Source organism: Euleptes europaea, chromosome 19 (genome assembly GCF_029931775.1).
Source record: "Euleptes europaea isolate rEulEur1 chromosome 19, rEulEur1.hap1, whole genome shotgun sequence".
NCBI classification, from domain to species: Eukaryota; Metazoa; Chordata; class Lepidosauria; order Squamata; family Sphaerodactylidae; genus Euleptes; species Euleptes europaea.
The window spans coordinates 8,601,089-8,623,400 of record NC_079330.1 but is presented as its reverse complement, the minus strand read 5'-3'; the positions used below and the strand labels follow the sequence as shown (position 1 = coordinate 8,623,400).

The 22,312-nt window shown below is 46.8% G+C and overlaps 1 protein-coding gene across 3 annotated transcripts in view; it reads left to right on the top strand.

The window, feature by feature from the left end:
- Window positions 1-22,312, top strand: part of PANK4 (pantothenate kinase 4 (inactive)) — a 36,866-nt gene that overhangs the window by 2,203 nt on the left and 12,351 nt on the right. For 2 of the 3 annotated variants that reach the window (XM_056865322.1, XM_056865324.1), the window contains exons 2-13: window positions 8,448-8,530; window positions 9,805-10,013; window positions 12,384-12,567; window positions 13,409-13,501; window positions 14,288-14,441; window positions 14,948-15,129; window positions 15,685-15,766; window positions 16,217-16,317; window positions 16,945-17,100; window positions 18,344-18,456; window positions 21,279-21,366; window positions 22,016-22,167. In XM_056865322.1, the coding sequence (XP_056721300.1) occupies window positions 8,448-8,530; window positions 9,805-10,013; window positions 12,384-12,567; window positions 13,409-13,501; window positions 14,288-14,441; window positions 14,948-15,129; window positions 15,685-15,766; window positions 16,217-16,317; window positions 16,945-17,100; window positions 18,344-18,456; window positions 21,279-21,366; window positions 22,016-22,167 (1,597 nt within the window). Of the gene's footprint in view, window positions 1-8,447; window positions 8,531-9,804; window positions 10,014-12,383; window positions 12,568-13,408; window positions 13,502-14,287; window positions 14,442-14,947; window positions 15,130-15,684; window positions 15,767-16,216; window positions 16,318-16,944; window positions 17,101-18,343; window positions 18,457-21,278; window positions 21,367-22,015; window positions 22,168-22,312 lie in introns of those variants that run through there. The other variant, XM_056865323.1, reaches the window with a different exon arrangement.

Here is a 22,312-nt window from a genome sequence, read left to right as displayed (position 1 = left end):
GACTAATGTGTCTACTCGTCTGGAATATAAGGGAGGAGTAGTGGGCAGTAAAAGCCTGATTAGCTTAGGCTGAATAGCCCCAGCTTGTCAGAGCTTGGAAAGATCAGCAGGGCGGCCTGGTGAATAGTTGGATTTGAGACCACCAAGGAAGACAAGAGTTGCTTTGCAGAGGTAGGCAATGGCAAAGCACCTCTGCTCATCTCTTGCCTTGTGTCAGGCTGTTATCTCGGTTTAGATGTTTCCTTTCGTTTCTCTGCTGAACCGTCCAGACTTCAAGGACGGCTACACATACCAAAGCCTGGGAACGCCACTCCTGGGAAATAATGCTCTGTTTATGCTTTGTAATCTCCCGCCGTTTCTCTGCCTTATATTTCCAAATAACGGGCAAGACAAACCATAGCTGTCATCTTGCGTTCAATGCACTGTATTGCCTATTTGACCAGTAAAGCCATCTGCTTGGAATCTGATTGTCTCTGTGGTGATTTCTGGTTCGATGGGTCAAGAGCTGACACCTTGAAAACCCTGTGGGGTCGCCATAAATTGGTTGCGACTTCACAGTGCTTCATGATTATTATGTGTTTGTGTTAAGTGCAGTCGAGTCGCTTCCAACTCACGGCAACCCTATGAATCAATGACCTCCAAAATGTCAATGACCTCCAAAAGTTTCTCCCTCTCCCATAATACTAGAACACGGGGTCATCTGCTAAAGCTGGAGGGCAAGAGTTTCAAAACAGATGAAGTATTTTTTCACACAACGCATAGTTAAATTGTGGAACTCCCTGCCCCAGGATGTGGTGATGGCTGCCAGCTTGGAGGGCTTTAAGAGGGGAGTGGACACATTCATGGCTCTTCATGGCTATTAGTTAGAATGGATACTAGTCATGCTGCATACCTATTCTCTCTAGTATCAGAGGAGCATGCCTATAATTTTGGGTGCGGCGAAACACAGGCAGGATGGTGCTGCGGCAGTCGTCATGTTTGTGGCTTCCTAGAGGCACCTGGTTGGCCACTGTGTGAACAGACTGCTGGACTTGATGGGCCTTGGTCTGATTCAGCAGGGCCTTTCTTATGTTCTTATGTCAGATCATTAACAGCCTTGCTCAGGCCTTGCAAACTGTGGGCCGTGGCTTCCATGATTGAGTCCATCCATCTCATGTTGGGTCTTCCTCTTTTCCTGCTGCCCTCAACTTTTCCTAGCGTGATTGGCTTTTCCAGTGACTCTTGTCTTTTCCTAATGTGACCAAAGTACAATTCTGTCCTTAGAGGAGAGGAGAAAGGGCCCAGGGAAGGAAATGGGCAACAGGCCCCCTACTGATGGCTGGAGGAGAGTCCTCTGTTGTGGGGAAAGAACCTCTGGACTACCCCCCTCTCTCCACAGCAGAAACTGAAACATGCTTTTTAAGGGGGGGGGGGCTGAATGTCCCTTTGTGAAGTAAAAGGATCAATAATATTACTATGGGTGAACTGGCTGAAAGTGGAGACTGTGAACCAGTAGTTGGCGAGGGGTGGTGGTGGCTAAAAGCATATAGAACTAATAGTAAAAAGGCTCTTTCCCACTGTATTTGGGAATGGAGATTTAGGCCTACCAATGCAGGAAAAGATGGTTATGGGCCTTTACCCAGTACTGTTGTTAATTATAATCATAATTTATATAATGCTTTCGAGAGTTTTGAAGTGCTTTATAGTATTGCAGTATGAGTAGGTCCTTACAATAGCCCTGCAGGGAAAACAAAAGGGTGCGTCCTCAAATGCAATTACAAAGGACACTAGAACAGGAAGGCATATAAAAAAAGTGTATTGAAAACTGCAAGTTGAAAAACACCACCTGAGCCCACAATGTGAACAAACGTGCCCAGCATACAGTCCTAAACACTATGTAATGTACCAACAAGTGTGTAATTGCTTATACGTGGGTGCCTAATTTTTCCCCATTTTTGGGGTGAAATTAGGCACCTCGGCTTATACTCGGGTCGGCTTATACCCGAGTATATACAGTATATGTTGGGGAGGGGCTGTGGCTCTGTGGTAGAGCATCTGCTTGGCATGCAGAAGGCCCCAGGTTCAATCCCCGGCATCTCCAATTAAAGGGATCAAGCAAGTAGGTGATGTGAAAGACCTCTATCCGAGACCCTGGAGAGCCTCTGCCGGTCTGAGTAGACAATACTGACTTGGATGGACCCAGGGTCTGATTCAGTATAAGGCAGCTTCATGTGTTCATGTTGAATTTTAGGGTTTTTTCCTTGTCTCTGATTGCCGTTGTAATTGAGTTGCCTTTGGGAGCTGTTTTTGGGCTGAAAAGTAGGATAAAAACATAAGATCAATGTTTAACATTTTGTAGCAGAGTGGTTCTGCGAAGCCACCCCAAATGATACCTTGGCTTCCGCCCTTCAGTTGTTGAAGGAACAACAGACAGACTATCTTCAAGTATAGTTAGAACTTTAGCTTTAATTTCTTTTATTTTTAAATCTTCTTAATTTATGGGTTAGTTCATACATGATAATACAAAATAAGGATCCGCTTACATTTACATTACCAAAATAAGGATCTACTTACATTAGACTGCTGGACTTGATGGGCCTTGGTCTGATCCAGCAGGGCCGGTCTTTCTTTCTTTCTTTCTTTCTTTCTTTCTTTCTTTCTTTCTTTCTTTCTTTCTTTCTTTCTTTCTTTCTTTCTTTCTTTCTTTCTTTCTTTCTTTCTTTCTTTTTCTTTCTTTCTTTCTTTCTTTCTTTCTTTCTTTTTCTTTCTTTCTTTCTTTCTTTTTCTTTCTTTCTTTCTTTCTCTCTCTTTCTTTCTTTCTTTCTTTCTCTCTCTTTCTGTTTCTTTCTTTCTGTTTCTTTCTTTCTGTTTCTTTCTTTCTGTTTCTTTCTTTCTTTCTTTCTTTCTTTCTTTCTTTCTTTCTTTCTTTCTTTCTTTCTTTCTTTCTTTCCATTCAAAACACACCCATACACACGACTAAACTTCTTTTTTTACTTACAAATAATCCTTTCCATCATAACATGATAGTGTAATCCAAAATGCTTCCCAGTCTTTAATTTCTTCCTTATTACCGGTAACCATATTCTCTGTTTCTTTTGCTTTGGGGTAGCAAATGAGGGTAATCTTCCCCTTGCTTTTTTTTGTTTAAGCTTAAAATGGTTTGCAATTCAGATTCAGCGCCTGATATCTTATACCTTCTAACCACTGTTCTGCATAGCACGTCTTTAAAAGAGAAGGCCGCTTTTGGGGTTAAGGACTTGAGGAGTAGAGATGGGGAAGCTGGTCTTCCACGGGATACGGCGATGGCTTTGGTTTTCAGGGTTAACATCGACTGGAAATGTGGGTTAATACTTGCTGCTCCGTCTTCTCACTGGGTCGGGATGGAATTTATAGCACAGGGATTAGCTGTAAACCTTAGAGGCGAGCACATCCCCTGATATGTCCCAAACATTTTTAGAAAAAAGGAGAGACACTGTCCTTCAGTGTTACTCCTCTGAAGATGCCTGCCACAGCTGCTGGCGAAACGTCAGGAAAGAAAATACCAAGGTCACACAGCCCGGATAACCTACAAGAACCAATGAACTCTGACTGTGAAAGCCTTCGACAAAAAGCTGTAAAATCCCGCCGCATGCTATGTCCTGGGTGAGAGGTATGTTAGGTCCTTGTGCCCACAAAATAATCTTGGCTTGCAAAAAAGTTGTGTGATATATGTCTGTCTTTTGTTTATAAATAAGACAGAGATAAGCATATATAGGTTGTTTAATCCATTTGAGATATTTACACTGGGTTTGGATGACCCGTTTTGCTTCTCTAATTCCTAGGGTTTGCCAACCTCCAGGTACTAGCTGGAGATCTGCTATTACAACTGATCTCCAGCCAATAGAGATCAGTTCCCCTGGAGAAAATGGCTGCTTTGGCAATTAGACTCTATAGCATTGAAGTCCCTCCCCAAACCCAGCCCGCCTCAAGCTCCATCCCAAAAACCTCCTGCTGGTGGCAAAGAGGCACTGGCAACCCTACTAATTCCCATGCATGGCATTTTTTTCCTGCTAAATTTGTACTGTGAAAGACTTTGGCATTCCCTTTGACAAAGCCTATGTATGTTTATCTAACATTAGAGAACATCTTCCCCATTGAACGGCTACTATGTTCAAATCCTTGCTTGGGAGTAAAGCTCGCTTTGTGCCTTCTCTCAGCCAAAGCTGCTTATAAAATCCTCTGGAGAAAGGGAGGGATATAAATATTTAAAATAAAATGAATGTTATAAACTTATCCCTCCCCACTATTATTTAATTACCCATAACTCTCTAGCTTCCTTTACGCCAGTACCCATCCCACCAGCACAAAAGAAAAGTTAAGAAAGCAAACTCTCAAATATGCCCTTAAAAAAGCATCGAGCAGCCACAGCGTTGGCTATTTTTGTATGTCTCTTTTGTTGATCTTAATCTCCCTCCCTGTGTTGGATGTGGATTCCTGAGTTCTAAGTTTATTGGAGGAAAACTTGAGGAAGGAAGTTGAAGTCAGCGTGCAAGTTCAAAAAGTTTATTTCCAGTTGACAGGCGTACGTCACAAGAACTTGCAAAGGTTTAATTTCCTGTGTCCATTAGCTGAGGAAGCCTGCAGCTCATTGTCAGCTGAAGGAAAGGGTGGGGAGAGTGTATTCCGTTTAGTACTTTCAGCTATTTTCTGGAGATTAGGTTAAATATGAAGGCAATAACTGTTGCCAGTTGAGCAATACTGAATTTTGCAAGAACATTTTATCATATTTACTCAAAAGGGCCGTGACCACCCCTCCCCACAAAGAGAGAAGGGGGGAATAACCCTGACTTTAAGATGCTCTGCTCTATACACCTATACCTTCTGTCATAACCTAGAAGGGGCAGAGAGCAGCTGGCCCACCCCCCAAGCCCAGCAGGCCAGCTGGGGGCATAAGGGCGGCATGCTCCAATTCTGCCTCTGTTGCTCTTGCAGAGGCAGGCGCCCTGCCAGCCAGCCATGGAGGTGGCACACTTCTCTCTCTGCCTCTGGTTACCGCGCAGGTAGAGGGAGGTGTCCTCCAGCTACCTCAAAGGACTTCAAGCATCCCAGTGAGTATTCGAGGGGCTGTCACTTAGAGGAGGGCAGGGAGCTGTTCCTGTTGGCAGCAGACTCGCAATAGGACTCGCAATAATGGGTTTCAATTGAGGGTGGAAAGGTACTGGCTGGATATTAAGAAAAAATTTTTACAGGAAGAGTTGTTTGACAGTGGAATCAGCTACCTAGGGAGGTGGTGAGCTCCCCTGGCAGTCTTTAAACAGAGGCTTGGCAAACACTTGTCAGGGATGCTCTAGGCTGATCCTGCATTGAGCAGGGGGTTGGACTAGATGGCCTATATGGACCCTTCCAACTCTGATTCTATGAATGTCCTCCCAAGTATAGAGTTGAATGAAAAATGACCCCCCTTTTCTGCAAAACCGAAAAAGGAAAAAAAAGGTAATCTTCCTTTTGAGTAAATATGGTACAAATACTGCCTCCTTCCTGTTGAAAGGGCATGCTCTGGAAGGGCCTCCCTGAATCTGAGGGTGCCCTGTACTGAGTCAAAGATCATTGGTTCATCTGCCCAAGTTTTATCTACTCTGAACACATGAAGACACATGAAGCTGCCTTATGCTGAATCAGACCCTCGGTCCATCAAAGTCAGTATCGTCTAAGACCGGCAGTGGCTGTCCAGGGTTTCAGCAGAGGTCTTTCACATCACCTATCTGCCTAGTCCCGTGTTGGCGAACCTATGGCACGCGTGCCGGACTTAGCACGCTGAGCCCTCTCTGTGGGGACGCGCAGCCGTCGCGTCTGCCTTCCCTGGACTCCCTGCAGGCAGTGCGGAGCAGTTCAAAGCGCTTCCCCCTTCCCTGGACTCCCCGGGCTTTGAACGCAGGCAGCACGGAGCAGTTCAAAGCGTGCCCCCCTTCCCTGGACTCCCTGGGCTTTGAACGCAGGCAGCGCGGAGCAGTTCAAAGCGCCTCCCCCCTATCTGGACTCCCTGCCGCCCAGCTGGGCTGCAGGGGCTTTGAACTGCTCCGAACTGCCTGCAGGCAGCGCGGAGCAGTTCAAAGCGCCCCCCCTTCCCTGGACTCCCCGCCGCCCAGCTGGGAGTAACCTGCCGCCCCCCCTTCCCTGGACTCCCCGCCGCCCAGCTGGGAGGAAACCTTCTCTGGTTAAATTGCCGTGTTGGCACTTTGCAATAAATAAGTGGGTTTTGGGTTGCAGTTTGGGCACTCGGTCTCTAAAAGGTTCGCCATCACTGGCCTAGTCCCTTTAACTGGAGATGCCGGGGATTGAACCTGGGACCCTCTGCTTGCCAAGCAGATGCTCTACCACTGAGCCCCTCCCCTCTGTCTCGTAGCAGCTCTCCAGGTCTCATGCGAACTTGTTTCTCTGTGTTGCGACTTCAAATCCTTTAACTGGAGATGATGGGGATCGACTCCATGGCTGTATTCAGTGAACTAAACAGAGAAGGAAGCCAGGCATATAAACCCTCCAAGTATCTTAAGGCGTTGGTTGGTTTGGTTTTCCATGAAGTCATCTGTGGGAAGATCAGCTGTCTGGCTCCAAAATGACATATTTAAAACTCTGTCCCTCTTGCTAGCATATGCACAACTGTTGAGTCTACTGAAAAATAAAAATTACTATAATCATTCTGCTACAAGTTACTTTGAGGCAACCAGTAAAAGTGACAATACATAAACTACTGAAAGGAATAAAATAAAACTTTGACGTTTTCTCTTATAATGTTTAGGGCGCCTTTTAAAAAATAAACTTTACAGTTAGGAGAGAATGTGCCCAGTCTAGCCAAACTGCTTTCAGTAGCGAGAATGATGCAAGAATCCTCTGTGGAGGCAGCTTGAGATCTTGCCATATATGTACAAACGTCTGGAAAACAAGAATGATTCAGGAGGGTTGAATCCTAATGATCTCAGGAAAGATTCCAACTTCCACCAAATAGTCTTTGTTGGTGGAAAATGCCACCAAGTTGTAGTTGACTTATGGCAACCCCCTAGGGTTTTTAAGGCAAGAAGACAAACAGAGGTGGTTTGCCATTGCCTTCCTCTGTACAGCAACCCTGGATTTCCTGGATTTCCTTGATTTCCCATCCAAGTACTAGCAAGAGCCAACCCTACTTAGCTCCCGGGACCTGATGAGGTGGAGCTAGCCTGGGCCATCCGGGTCAAGGCCCAGTTGGCTGGTGATGTAAAGTGCTGTCAAATTGGAGCCCTTGGGCTTTTCAAGGCAAGGGGCTTTTCAAGCCCTTGCCTGCCTCTGCGAAGCAACCCTGGACTTCCTTGGTGGCCTCCCATCCAAGTACTGGCCAGGGCCAACCCTGCTTATCTTCCGAGATTAGGATAGCCTGGGCCATTCAGGTCAGAGTAAAGAGCCTCTAGTTCAGGACCTCTTAACTTGGGGTCCATGGATAGATTTCAGGGGGTCTGTGAATCCGGATGGGGGGGAAAATCACACCTTTATTTTCACTATCCTCTAACTGAAATTTACCATTTCCTTCCATTATAAATGTAGGCAAGAAACCACAGCAGTATTAGCAGTACCTGTGACTTGGTCACCAACAGAAATCTCAGATATTTTCATATCACGTTACAGTTGTTGCAGATATCTCGAAATACCATTTATTCTCATCACTACTTTGAAATTATGGTAGTTAATAGAGTCACCACTAGATCGCATGTGATCGCAGTCTTCCTGTCTACAGGCACTCGTACGACACAGCTGGCCAGCTATCGGGCAACTCTGCACCTAGTAGTTGTTCAGCCACCAAAAGGGGAAGTCGCATGTTCTCACAGTGGTGACCGCTCTGCGTTGCTCATTGGTTTCCTTTGCAATCCTACATATTTTATTTTATGCATTTAAAAGCATTATTCTGAGAAGGGGTCTGTCCGTAGGCTTCACCAGACTCCCAAAGGGTTGAATGGCACAGAAAAGGTTAAGAGCCTCTGCTCTAGTTCTTAGAATCATAGAGTTGGAAGGGACCACCCAGGTCATCTAGTCCAACCTCTGCACAATGCAGGAAATTCGCAACTACCTCCTCCCCCCACACCCCCAGTTACCTCCTACTCCATGCCCAGAAGATGGCCAAGATGCCCTCCCTCTCATCATCTGCCTAAGGTCATAGAATCAGTATTGCTGACAGATGGCCATCTAGCCTCTTCTTAAAAACCTCCAGGGAAGGAGAGCTTACTACCTCCCGAGGAAGCCTGTTCCACTGAGGAACCTCTCGGTCTTCCTAATATTGAAGCTGTAGAGATTTTGGCCTGGTCCATAGCTAAAAGTTTATTTACACGTATGGCCTGGTTTTCTTTTGACAGCTGAGCCCAGTTTGCTGTCGTGAAGAAACTTCCAACTTCCCCAGCAGCTTGAAGGCAGACCTGTCCAAACTTGTGTGTCCAGCAAGCGACTGTACCTTTTGTTTTTTCCCTCAGGCGGGTCCTTGGCCAAGTTGGCTTACTACTCAACGGTGCAGCACAAAGTGGCTAGGGTGCGATCCTTTGATCAGTCAGGAAAGGTAAGAGGGGGCAGTGACGTGCCGTTGTGTGGGTTTTCCTGGAGAATTTTTCCGTGGACTGTCGATTAGCACCCGATTTAACTTTTTTGTTTGACTTGCGTTTGGTAAATAAAAATCGATATTTACTTGTTATAATCACGATGGGTAGTTGTGTTAGACTGTCAATAGCAGTAGAAAAGAGCAAGAGTACACTAGCACCTTTAAGACTAACAACATTTCTGGTAGGGTATCATTCTAGCTGTATCTGAAGAAGTGAGCTGTGGCTCATGAAAGCTTATACCCCACCAGAAATTTTGTTTAAAGGACACTTTCACACTTGCCAAATAATGCACTTTCGATCCACTTTCAATCCACTTTGAAGCTGGATTTTACTGTGTGAACTGGCAAAATCCACTTGCAAACGATCATTAAGGTGTACTGAAAGTGCATTATTTGGCATGTGTGAAAGTGCCCTTAGTCTTTAAGGTGCTACTGGACCCTTGCTCTTTTCTACTTGTTACCAGCATGGTGTAGTGGTTAAGAGCAGTGGTTTGAAGCGGTGGACTCTGATCTGGAGAACCGCATTTGATTCCCCACTCCTCCACATGAGCGGCGGAGGCTAATCTGGTTAACTGGATTTGTTTCCCCACTCCTACACATGAAGCCAGCTGGGTGACCTTGGGCAAGTCACAGCTCTGTTAGAGCTCTCTCAGCCCCACCTACCTCACAAGGTGTCTGTTGCTGGGAGGGGGAAGGAAGGTGACCGTAAGCCGGTTTGAGTCTCCCTTAAGTGGTAGAGAAAGTTGGCATATAGAAACCAACTCTTCTTCTAAAAATCATGTCCCTACAAGTGCTAGTGGGGCACTGCAAGTGAGTGGGTTTGCCTAAGGATGCTTAGTTATTTAATAGCAAGAGTGGCATCTGAACTTGAGAAGATATAAGTTTTGTGGTGACTGTGTTCAGTAGTCAAACATGTCTTATTTGACAGCAGTGACCCCGTCTGTAAGCCAAATGGCCAGTCAAATGACCTGAACCTAAAGGGAACGCATTTTTACACAAGGGGAAATGTTTTGCTCAAAAATAAGTAGGGAAAATTTCCCTTACTGTTATTATATATTAGAATTTGTAAGTCATTCTGGCATGTGATTCGTGATGCGTGTGAGCATGAATAAGGCAGAAGGTTATGCGGCGCAGTCAAAAAAGACAATCCTTGAAATAGCTTTCAAAGAAGCCATAGCGAGCAGCATCAAAAGTGAAAGCTTCAGGAAGGTGTTTTTTTGTTTTTGTTCCCAAAGGACACAGAACATGAATCACCGTATGAAATCACTGTACAAGAAGAGATAACAGCTCGGCTGCATTTCATTAAGTTTGAGAACGCCTATATCGAAACCTGCCTGGATTTCATCAAAGACCACCTTGTCAACACGGAAACGAAAGTGATCAAAGCCACGGGAGGTGGTGCGTACAAATTCAAAGACCTTATTGAGAAGAAACTGGGACTGAAGTAAGTGGAAGCAGGAAGAAGCGCCTCCTGTGAGAATGGTTAGCCGTTGCCGGGTAGGGGTTTGATCGCGGGGTAAGAAGCCAAGGCAAAGTGGTTGCTAGAGGAAGCAGAGTCCCAACGGGGGGCCCCCCATTCGTTTGGCTTCCAATAGTGTGTGTCATGGGTGAAAATAGTTACAGCATCGAAGGGATGCTATTTTCAATTTAGGCGTACAAAATGCTTTATGCGGTAAATAAAATAACATTATCCAACAGATGAGTGAGGTTGGTGCAGGCACTCCAGCCCCCAAAATCTTTCCAGGAATCTGGTGGTGGAAGGTTCTGTCAAGTCACAGCTGATTTATGGCAACCCCATTGGGATTTCAAGGCAGAGGTAGTGTGCCATTGCTTGCCTCTGCATAGCAATCCTGGACTTCCTTGGTGGTCTCCCATCCAAGTACTATGCAAGGCTGAACCTGTTTAGCTGCTGAGATCTAAGAAGATTGGGCTAGCCTGGGCCATCCAGATCTAGAATTCTACATAGAAATAATTCAGAATCACCAATTGGATGGTATGTGTGCAGACTTACTTTACTTGTTTTCTTCTGGTTAGACTTAGACATATAGTGGGGTGTACTGCGTGGGAGAACATAAGAAAGGCCATGCTGGATCAGACCAAGGTCCATCAAGTCCAGATGTCTATTCACACAGTGGCCAACCAGGTGCCCACAAACAAGACGACTGCAGCAGCATTGTCCTTCCTGTGTTGCAAAGCACCTAATATAATAGGCCTGCTCCTCTGATCCTCGAGAGAATAGGTATGCATCATGACTGGTATCCATTTTGACTATTAGCCATGGATAGCCCTCTCCTCCATGAACATGTCCACTCCCCTCTTCAAGCCTTCCAAGTTGGCAGCCATCACCACATCCCGGGGCAGGGAGTTCCACAATTTACCTATGCATTGTGTGAAGAAATACTTCCTTTTATCTGTTTTGAATCTCTCACCCTCCAACTTCAGCAGATGACCCTGAGTTCTAGTATGGGAGAGCGAGAAAAGCTTCTCCCTGTCCAATCTCTCCATACCATGCATAATTTTATAGACCTCTCTCTATATAGTCTCCCCCTTAACCACCTCCTTTCCAAGATAAACAGCCCTAAGTTCTTTAAACTCTCCTCATAGGGCAGTTGCTCTAGTCCCTCCTCATAGGGCAGTTGCTGTAGGGAAAGCAGCATGGTATAGGCCAATCTCATCAGATCTCAGAAGCTCAGTGGGGTTGGTACTTGGAAGGAAGACCTCCGAGGAAGACTGCAGAGGAAGGCAATAGCAAACCACCGCTGCTTTTCAGTCGCCTTGCGGCAGTTGCCATATTCCTGCTGTGACTTGATAGCCCTTGACACAGACACACAGTTTTTGCTGTTGGTCTTTGGCCACTGATTTTCGTGACTAATCCTGGCGCCTGGGGAAGCGGAGCGAAAGTGTTGGCTCGTTCCAAGCGAGGGTGGGAGGTGTGTTGCCCTGGCGCGCAGTTGGTTCTGTGGTGTCGCTTGGCGAAATCGGACTGGCTGCATGAGGACATCATTCTGCCAGTGTGATCCCGAATGGGTTGGGATGGCTTCAATAAGCAACCTGAGTTTAACGGGCAGGGGGGTGATGTGGTGGTGGAGGAGATGAGTGTTACAAATACCGTGGACTGCCAAAAGAACAAATCAGTGGTTTATAGATCAAATCAAGCCTGAGCTGACCCTAGAAGCTAAAATGACAAAACTGAGGCTATCATATTTTGGTCACATTATGAGAAGACAGTCATGCTAGGAAAAGTTGTGGGCAGCAGGAAAAGAGGAAGACCCAACAAGAGAGGGATTGACTTGATAAAGGAAGCCATGGCCCACAATTTGCAAGATCTGAGCAAGGCTGTCAAAGATAGGACATATTGGAGGATTTTGATTCATAGGGTTGCCATGAGTCGGAAGCAACTTGACAGCACTTAACACAACACACCCAGGGGGATGATTCTGAAGCAGCAGGTTGGGATCAAAGCCGCTATGGGGAATGCTGCTTCTTGTGAAACACTCTGTCTTCTCCTCCCCCCACTCCCCACTGTTTGCCCCTGAAAAATTTTACTGTTGAAAATTTGCAGTTTTATTATTTTTGTGGCTGGCCTCACCCTGGTTGCACAGAAAGTTTGTATCGTAAACATCCATGTTTCTTTTTCTGGTTTGTTGTAATGACAATGGTTGGAAATATTCTGTCTCTTGGGCAAGGAAGCTTGAGCTGTTTCCTAAGAAGAGCCGTCTGCCTCTGTACTAGAAGGCCGAGTTCCTCAGCCATTGCTCTTATTGACAAATCTTTCTTTTAAAACGTTGACGTGTGTTTTGTTTTTTCCTTTTAGGGTTGACAAAGAAGATGTCATGACCTGCTTGATCAAGGGGTGCAACTTTGTCCTAAAGAACATCCCCCACGAGGCGTTTGCGTACCTGAAAGATGCGGACCCAGAGTTCCGATTTCAGATGAACCACCCAAACATTTTCCCCTATTTGCTTGTCAACATCGGCTCCGGGGTTTCTATAGTAAAGGTGTGTAAAACCTTAGCTGTTTTATTGGTGCTCATTGGGTGTGTATTTTAACGTAATTGTTTCAACCAAAGATCTTTGGGTGGTTCCTTAAAAGCAAAAGACAGTAATATAAGAGCAGTAAATACAAATTCGTAAAATAGTAAAATGATTATATCCATTGTCTTCCAGAAACTAATATTATAAGAGTAGTTTCTCAGCTTCTTTAACAAGTAATACTGTCCTACGGGTTACAGAAACAGCTAGGCCACCCCGGAGATAACAAGTTGTCTGACTCTCCCTGGGAAAATCCAGTTGTTTATGGAAATTCTTGCAGGAATTTCTCTCTTGGGTCTTTATTTCATGGACGGTTAAAGAAGATACATTGCATTTGTTTATTTATATCCCAATTTTCTTCCCTGTTGGGATTCAAAGCGACTTTGAGAACATCGTTCTCCCCTCCTCCATTTTTCTCACAACAGCCCTGTGAGGTAGGCCAGGCTGAGAGTTTGCTCAAAGTCACCTAGCTAGGTTACTTGGTAGAAATGAGGATTCACTCAGGTCACCCAGGGTCCTATCCACCTCTCTTTCTACTATACCACACTGGCTCTATGAAGAAGTGGATCTTCAGTTTTGTCACATTCAGAAATGCACAAATTTTCAGATTTCTCATGAGGAAGAGAAGCCTCTCTTCATAAAGTGAACTGGGATGTCCTACAGTAATTTGAACAGAAGGTCTTCCTGGGAGTAGAAGGAAATCTGGGGAGGTGGAGGAGAGTGTCCAAACAGGTCTGTACTGAAGTACAAACATGTTTATTTGAAAAATACTAATTGTCGCCTTGCATGCTAATTTTGTCCTTGGTAGGTGGAAACAGAGGATAAATTTGAATGGATTGGAGGAAGTTCAATCGGAGGAGGGACGTTCTGGGGTCTTGGAGCATTGCTTACAAAAACAAAGGTAATATGAGCAATCCCCGTTTCCATCACATCATAGTGTGTTCCTAGGGTCAGACGGGGGCCTGTATGATTGAACGCTCCTCTCTACAGCAAAGATCCCTGCACATAGAGATTGAATGCATCTGGGGGAAAGCGGGCTAGAATCCTTTCCCCTGGCATGCTGGTTCTCTACATGGAGAGATTATTCCTGGGGTAGGGATGGAAGAGCATCCAGTCATGAGAACCCCTTCTTGCAGTCTGAAGTGGTACGATCCTCTAAATTGAAGGATTCCCAGGTTCTTGTCATAGGGAGCCTCCCCACATCAGGGGCATTGCAAAATGTAGGCTAGCATGAAGCAGAGAGAGCTTCTGCATTTCCTTCCAACTGTTACTCTTTTGGGAAGGAGGGATGGTACCACTTGACAGCCATGCCCCAGATATGATCTGCAGATTTCAGGGTTCCTCAGAGAAACAGGCTTCCTCAAGAGGTAGTAAGCTCTCCTTCCCTGGAGGTTTCAAAGGAGAGGCTAGATGGCCATCTGTCAGCAATTCTGATTCTATGACCTTAGGCAGATGATGAGAGGGAGGGCATCTTGGCCATCTTCTGGGCATGGAGTAGGGGGTCACTGGGGGTGTGGGGGGAGGAGGTAGTTTGGAATTTCCTGCATTGTGCAGGGGGTTGGACTAGATGACCCTGGAGGGTCCTTCCAACTCTATGATTCTATGGGTATTAGACAGTATCATCTGCCTGACACCACTTTCCTGATAACTGGAGGGGTGTGTGCTTTTGTTTTTGTTTTTTTGCCAGAAATTTGATGAGTTGCTGCAGCTCGCTTCGAAGGGGCAGCACACCAACGTCGACATGCTGGTGAAAGACGTGTACGGCGGCGCCTACCAAACTCTGGGGCTCAGTGGAAATTTAATAGCCAGTAGCTTCGGGAAGTCTGCCACCGCCGACAGAGGTACTAACAGAGAACAGAGTTTATAGACCCCACGCAACCTGTTAAATCTGCAAATGTGCAGGTGGATTTGTCTGTGGAGTTTCTGTCTTGCTGTAAGTCGCTTATTCTTCTTAAGAGTTCCTATCTTTGAACTGAAGATGAACAGGCATAGCCACGCCTAGTCCCTCAGTTGTATTCCTGGTGTGTTATAGAAAATCCGTGTGTGTTCCTGTTCTTAGATTGGTTATAGACCAGAGTTTACTTAATGAGCAACCTTTTGACTTTGACACCCCTGTATAGAGGGATGAGTAAACTTAAGGCCTGTGGGCTGGATCAAGCCCCTTGAGAGCTCATATCCAGCCCGCAAGCCAGCCAAAGCAGCACACACACCCCCCCCCCGGTCCTGATCTGGGCTGGTGAGGCATGGCCCTGCCCGACCATGTGACCTTTACGTCATATCCAGCCCTCGTAACAAATGAGTTTGGACATCCCTGCTCTGATATCTTTTCCTCCCTTTACTTTCACAGATTTCTCCAAAGAAGACATGGCAAAAAGCCTCCTGCATATGATCAGCAATGACATCGGCCAGCTTGCTTGCCTTTATGCCAAACTCCACAACCTGAACAAAATATATTTTGGGGGCTTTTTCATTCGGGGGCACCCCGTCACCATGCGCACAATCACTTACAGTATTAATTTCTTCTCCAAGGTAGGGGCGGTTTGACCATTTCATGAACCTCGTAGTACATTCATGAAATGTAGGCGACTTCGGCTTTGAGGGGACCATTTAAGCGAGACTGTGTTTCCAGATGTGTGGCTGGCTAAAGTCGTAAATCAGTTTAAGAAATTTTAGCCCAGAAAATGAGCACTTAAAAAAAAAAGACATTTTAAGTAGTAATAAAGCATGACTTTGTTTGAGTTACAACTTTTTCACTAATGGAATTGTTGGTCTGGAAGGGCTTTGAAGTCCCCTAAAGCCGATGGTTCCCAGACTAGGGTTGCCAACCTCCAGGTGGTGGCTGGAGATCTCCTGCTATTACAACTGATCTCCAGGCGACAGAGCTCAGTTCGCCTGAAGAAAATGGCCACTTTTGGCAGTTGGATTCTGTGACATTGCAGTCCCTCCCCTCTCCAAACGCTGCCCTCCCAGACTCTTGTCATTACGAGGATCCTGAGTCAAAAACGTTGTGTTCAAGTCATCTTAGAGAAGCGCCGTTCACTCTCCAGGGGGCTGTCCAAACCTAATTTTTGCCTCTTGTGGCAGGGAGAGGTGCAGGCGTTGTTCCTGAGACACGAAGGTTACCTTGGAGCCATCGGGGCGTTCTTAAAAGGAGCTGAAGAGGACAGTAAGTACAGCCGCCGCTCTGCTCCACAACTGCCATGTTCCAGAATACCCAAGCAAGTGTCTGTAGAGAGCCCCCCCCCCTTTCTCATTCCGTCTTGGAAAACAGTTGAGCTTAGCAACACCAGGCCCCCTCTGGACTTTAGTGCTGGTAGGGGTTATCGCTGAACACTTCGTTGCCCGTCACTGGGCTCAAAAAACAAGGTCTTGTGTTTCTAAGTACAGGTCGGTAGAACATGCCCCCCCTTTAAAAAAGAAAAAAGAGGAGGGTTTTACAAACTGAAGCAATCCCTTAAACTACTTTTTAAAATGCTCTTTTATCAGTTCAGTGAACAATCCCTTGCTTCCATGTAACATCTGACTAGATTTGGGACTGCTTTATTTTCTGTGGAAGTCTTCCTGGCGTTTTGACAGGAGTGTTCCTCTCTTATTTTCCGTGTGTGCCTCCTTCTAGATCCCAATCAGTACAGCTGGGGAGAAAACTATGCCGGCAGTTCTGGCCTCATGAGCACGTCCCCCGATATCTGCCCCATGCAGCGTGAAAGGAGCGGCACGGTGAGTTTCCTTGGGACAAGAACTGCATGATTTTTCCCCACCTCCCCCCAGTCCAAATGCACAGCCAGCTTTCTGCGTAGTGGGGTATGCCTTGTGCATGGCCAGCCCCTTGCGTTGGCAGTCCCAGGCAGGGAGCAACAAAAGAAGGCTCACTAGAGCCAGCGTGGTGTGGTGGCTAAGAGCAGTGGTTTAGAGTCTGATTTGGAGAACCGGGTTTGATTCCCCACTCCTCCACATGAGCAGCAGAGGCTAATCTGGTGAACTGGGTATGTTTCCCCACTCTTACACACGAAGCCAGCTGGGTGACCCTGGGCTAGTCACGCTCTCTCAGCCCCACCTACCTCACAGGGTGTCTGTTGTGGGGAGGGGAAGGGAAGGTGAGTGTAAGCCGGTTTGATTCTTCCTTAAGTGGTAGAAAAAGTCAGCATACAAAAACCAACCCTCCTTCTTCTAAGTCCCAATTGAGCACTATATGCAAATGTCCCCTTTGTAGGGGAAATATGTATTTTTTTTTATATCTGTTTATCTCACCTTTCATTTAGTTGAATGCACATGGATTGCTGGTTTAGTTTGGTTTTTACTGGGGGTTTTTTTTCATAATCTTTTCTGCCTCCATCCTGTTCCCAGTTCGACATGTTAGAAATGGATCGCTTGGAGCGAACGCTGGTTAACCTGCCCTTGCTGAAGGACCCGTCTGTCTACGTCCCTGACACAGTTGACCTCACAGATGATGCCATGGCCAGGAAATACTGGCTCAGTTGCTTCGAGGATGCTTTGGATGGGGTGAGGACCACGCATATAATTCATCTCTGCGTACATTTTATTGCCAGCTCCCATATGAGCCCACCTTTCACTCTGAGATCATCAAACGATGTCCGGCTTTAGTTTTCATAGGGCAAAGTGTCCAGAGTGGTTTCTGTGCACAGCATGGCCTTTTTGGTGATGGCCCTAGAGCTATGGAATGCCTTCCCTGGGGGATTCGTTTAGCCTTTATCCAGACACCTGGAACATGCAGTAGCTTTTCAACAGAAACGTTTTGCTTTGCTGCTCTTCTTTCTTATTCCTGCTTCTGTGTTGCCATCTTGACTTGATAGTTTAATGTTTAATTTATTGAATTTATTTATTTATGGTGTTTTGATCTTAGTGGGGGTGGTTGTCATGTCCTAGCGATGTATTTGTTCTGCTCCTCTCTCTTCCACCCTGGATAAACTAGTAGGATCCAACCCAGGGCTACGGGGTATGAGATCAAATGGCCATTCTAAAACTTCTTAGAATTCAGCTGCCGCCTGCTTGGTTTATAGGTCTGTTTTTTGTTTGTTTTATGGCAGCTGATAATTTACATCCAAGAAATGATTCAATGCAGTAGATTTCCTGATGCTAAAGTTTGGTTTGTGCATTATCTGTGCCCCCCAATTTCCTTTGTTTGTAGTGGTTAAGAGCAGTAGTTTGGAGCGGTGAACTCTGATCTGGAGAACCGGGTTTGATTCCCCACGCCTCCACATGAGTGGCGGACATTAATCTGGTGAACCAGGTTGGTTTCCCCACTCCTACACGTGAAGCCAGCTGGGTGACCTTGGGCCAGTCACAACTCTGTTAGAGCTCTCTCAGCCCCACCTACCTCACAGGGTGTCTGTTATGGAGAGGGGAAAGGAAAGTGATTGTAAGCCAGTTTGATTCTTCTTTAAGTGGTAGAGAAAGTCAGCATATAAAAACCAACTCTTCTTCTTCTTAAAAATGTTTGTTTCTCTTTTACAAGCATCTGCTTGTTATGCAGAAGGTCCCAGTTTCAATCTGCAGCATCTCCAGTTAAAGGGACTAGGCAAGGACGTAATGTGAAAGACCCCTGCCTGAGACCCTGGAGAGCCGCTGCCGGTCTGAGTAGACGATACTGACTTTGATGGGCCAAGGGTCTGATTCAGTAAAAGGCAGATGCATGAGTTCACAACAACACACGCACACACACATGAAATTGGAGGCTTAGATAACATACTTGGCTTTGCCAATCCTGTTTCTGTTCCCTTGCCAGGTTGCAAAGCGTGCCGTGGCCAGCCAACCAGACTCTGTTGACGCAGCCGAGCGAGCCGAGAAATTCCGACAGAAGTACTGGGATAAACTTCAGACGCTCAGGCAACAGCCTTTGTAAGTCTGCGCTGCTGGCAGCAAAGGGCTTTAGCTGGGATTGGCTGCCTCTCGCTAGAGCAAGGCACTTTTGAAACGCCAACTGGTGTGGGAGTCTCCGGGCAGCCGAATCTGGAGCAATGTAAACTTAACAACCTGTGCTGAACTTAGAAAAAGCTATGTATTTTGTTCACTCCATCTATCAGACTGTCTGATTTGTATCTACAAATAAGAGCCGAGTGTGGCTCGTTGGGTCCAATTGAACAGTCAGATATTTTGTTAGTTTGTATTGTCGTTTTGGTTAATTGTATATAGAACTGAGGGACGTATGTATTTTCTCTGGCATGACTATAATGCTAGTATAAATGGATGGCAGCATGGAAACTGCATGAATTGATTCTGTGGCTGTGTTAAATATTTTATCTAAAGGCAGCAGCGTGCCGGGCAGGGCTGTTAGTGCCACGCCCAAATGTCACCGTTGGAAGCCAGCTGGTGGTCAAAGAGATAAAGGACCATCGGCATAGATGGCTCCAGAAAAGCCCACTAGTTGAATCACTTCCAAGGAAAACCACCAAAAGTTGTTTGTTCGGCACCATTAATAGCTGCTGCTCCAGCTATGACAGGTTTTGTTCGTTTGTTTTGTCCATTCATCGTTGGTTATCATTACCAATTAAGGCAGGGGTGGGGAACCTTTTTCCTGCCAAGGGCCATTTGCACATTTATGACATCATTCAGGGGCCATACCAGGTGTAGATCTCCCGGTGGGGGGCAAGAGGCTAGGGTTGCCAGGTCTCCAGCCACCACCTGGAGGTTGGCAACCCCAGGGGAGGCCACACAGAGAAGGCCTGCAGGGTGCCCCCACTCCCCCCTCCCAGGCGGAAGAGCAGCCAGCAGTGCGCCCGAGCAAACGAGGTGCCAGGGGGGCACAGCCCACAGTCGATTGGCAAGGGAGGAAGGAAAACAGAGAAAGAGGAAAAGGGAGGAAGGGAGAGAAAAATGGAGAGAGAGGGAGAAAGAAAGAAAAGGATGAAGGGAGACAAAGAAAAGGACGGAGGGAGACAAAGAAAGAGTGACAGAAAAAGAGGAAGAGAGAAACGCCTTCCCCTCCCACACACACACACACACACACACCCGCTGGCCCCGCGCGACCGGGCCCCAGCCTCCCCTGCTCACACACACACCCGGCGGTGCACAGAGCCCCGTGCGTCCGGGCCCCAGTCTCCATGCCCTTTCCTCCCCAGAGTCCAGAAAAGCCCCCCCCCCCGAAGCCCAATTGGCTCCAGCATGCATGCTCTGCCGCCGGGAGCTGCCAGCCTCTTTCCCCCTCCCTCTCGCTGCTCAACAGCCGACAGTCAGTGAGAGGAGGTCCAAAAGGCGCCACAGCACCACTGTAAGCCGTGGCACCAGGAACACCCTCTGGGAGGGCCACCCTGCGCCCCGCCTCTGCAGCAGGGCCCCGGAGCTCCCGAGGGCCACAAAAAATGTCCTTGGGGGCCGCATACGGCCCCCGGGCCTGAGGTTCCCCACCCCTGAATTAAGGATTCCCTTTCTTCAGTTCTATACAAAATAATCCTAGGTCATAGTAAAAGGTAAAGGTCCCCTGTGCAAGCACCAGGTCATTCCTGACCCATGGGGTGATGTCACATCCTGATGTTTCCAAGGCAGACTGTGTTTGCAGGGTGGTTTGCCAGTGCCTTCCCCAGTCATCTTCCCTTTACCCCCAGCAAGCTGGGTACTCATTTTACCGACCTCGGAAGGATGGAAGGCTGAGTCAACCTTGAGCCGGCGACCTGAAACCGACTTCCGTCGGGATCGAACTCAGGTCGTGAGCAGAACTTTTGACTGCAGTACTGCAGCTTAACACTCTGCGCCAAGAGGCTCCTAGGTCATAGTAACTTCACCTTTTTTTTAAGCTGCTCACAAGAATTCTGTTTACCTTCCCTTGTCAAACTCTTCAAACTTTTCCACCACTGGAAAGGGAGTTGTATAATTTGAAATGATTACTTTGTTGAGCCAGCGTGGTGTAGTGGTTAAGAGCGGCAGTTTGGTGGACTCTGGTCTGGAGAACCGGGTTTGATTCCCCACTCCTCCACATGAGTGGCGGAGGCCAATCTGGTGAACTGGATTTGTTTCCCCACTCTTCCACATGAACCAACTGGGTGACCTTGGGCTAGTCACAGCTCTCTCAGCATCACCTACCTCACAGGGTGTCTGTTGTGGGGAGGGGAAGGGGAGGTGATTGTAAGCCGGTTTAATTCTTCCTTAAGTGGTAGAGAAAGTCGGCATATAAAAACCAACTCTTCTCCTTCTTTTTCTTGATGGATTAAATGGGACGTCCTTATAACGAGCATCAAAAACAGAGGGCTTCTGCTGGAATCGCTAGAAGGGCCCTCTTGGGCGGAAGCATTGAAAAGCTGAATAGCTCTCGAAACGAGTCTGAATTAAACTAGAAAGCTGACATGGCAAGGGATTGGTTTGCCTTTGGGTTGCTTGGATAATGTGTGAATTTCAAGGTGAAAAACCCGGGTGAGCGGTCCAGCAAAAGTCCCGGATAATTCCCTTGCAGGGGGATGAGAGTTAGATGTCCATCTGTCAGGGGGGTTAGATGGCCATCTGTCAGCAAAGCTGATTCTATGACGAGAGAGAGGGCACCTTGGCCATTTTCTGGGCATGGAGTAGGGGTCACTGGGTGTGTGTGGGGGAGGTAGTTGTGAATTTCCTGCATTGTGCAGGGGGATGGACTAGGTGACCCTGGTGGTCCCTTCCAACTCTATGATTGTATGAGAGGCGGGCCGTTTACTCTTTTGCTGGAGCTGACCCCTGCGCTCTCGGTTTCTTTTCAGTGCTTATGGCACCTTGACTGTTCGGAGTTTGTTGGATACAAGAGAGCACTGCCTGAACGAATTCAACTTCCCCGATCCCTACTCCAAGGTACGTCCATCTTCCTAAAGTTCTGGGTGTAATTAAGTAGCACTGCCTCTCAGACTACATAATTCCTACAGATAGTCATGATACAGATGAAGGAGACAGGTCCCTTCCCCGAGCATAGTTAAATTGTGGAACTCCCTGCCTCAGGATGTGGTGATGGCTGCCGACTTGGAAGGCTTGAAGAGGGGAGTGGATGTGATCATGGAGGAGAGGGCTATTCATGGCTACTAGTCAAAATGGATAATAGTCATGATGCATAACTATTCTCTCCAGGATCAGAGGAGCAGGCCTATTCTATTAGGTGCTGTGGAACACAGGCAGGATAATGCTGCTGCAGTTGACTTGTTTGTGGGCTTCATAAGGCACCTGGTCGGCCACTGAGTGAACAGACTTTGGATTTGATGGGCCTTGGTCTGATCCAGTATGGCTTTTTTATGTTCTTAGAGTTCTAGCTGTTGGTGGTTGGGGAGGATAACAGGACTGACCTGTGTAAATGTGGTTACGTGAACTTTGACTTCGTTTCAGTTAGAGCAAGTTAGAGAGACCGGGGGAAATGTGTGTAATGTTTGATTCCCCCTCCCTCCACTGCTTTAAATGCACTGTGTCACATCTTTCTCATTCTTCCCCTTCCCCGCACCCTTTTCTCTTGCAGGTAAAGCAGAAAGAAAATGGCATAGCATTAAAATATTATCAGAGCGTAATCGAGTCTTTGGACGCGTTGGGCTGGGAGGAGAGACAGTTTGCCCTGGTGAAAGGACTACTGGCGGGGAATGTCTTTGACTGGGGAGCAAAAGCTGTTTCCGAGTAGGTGTTCAACCTCTTTCTCAAACTGCCATTTTATAAGAGATATTAAATGTCCGGTGTGGTTCTCGTTGCGAGCGGCTTTTGTTCTGCTGCCTGCCATTTTGTACTAGTCCCACTTACGTGTTAAAAGGTGCCGCAAATTAAC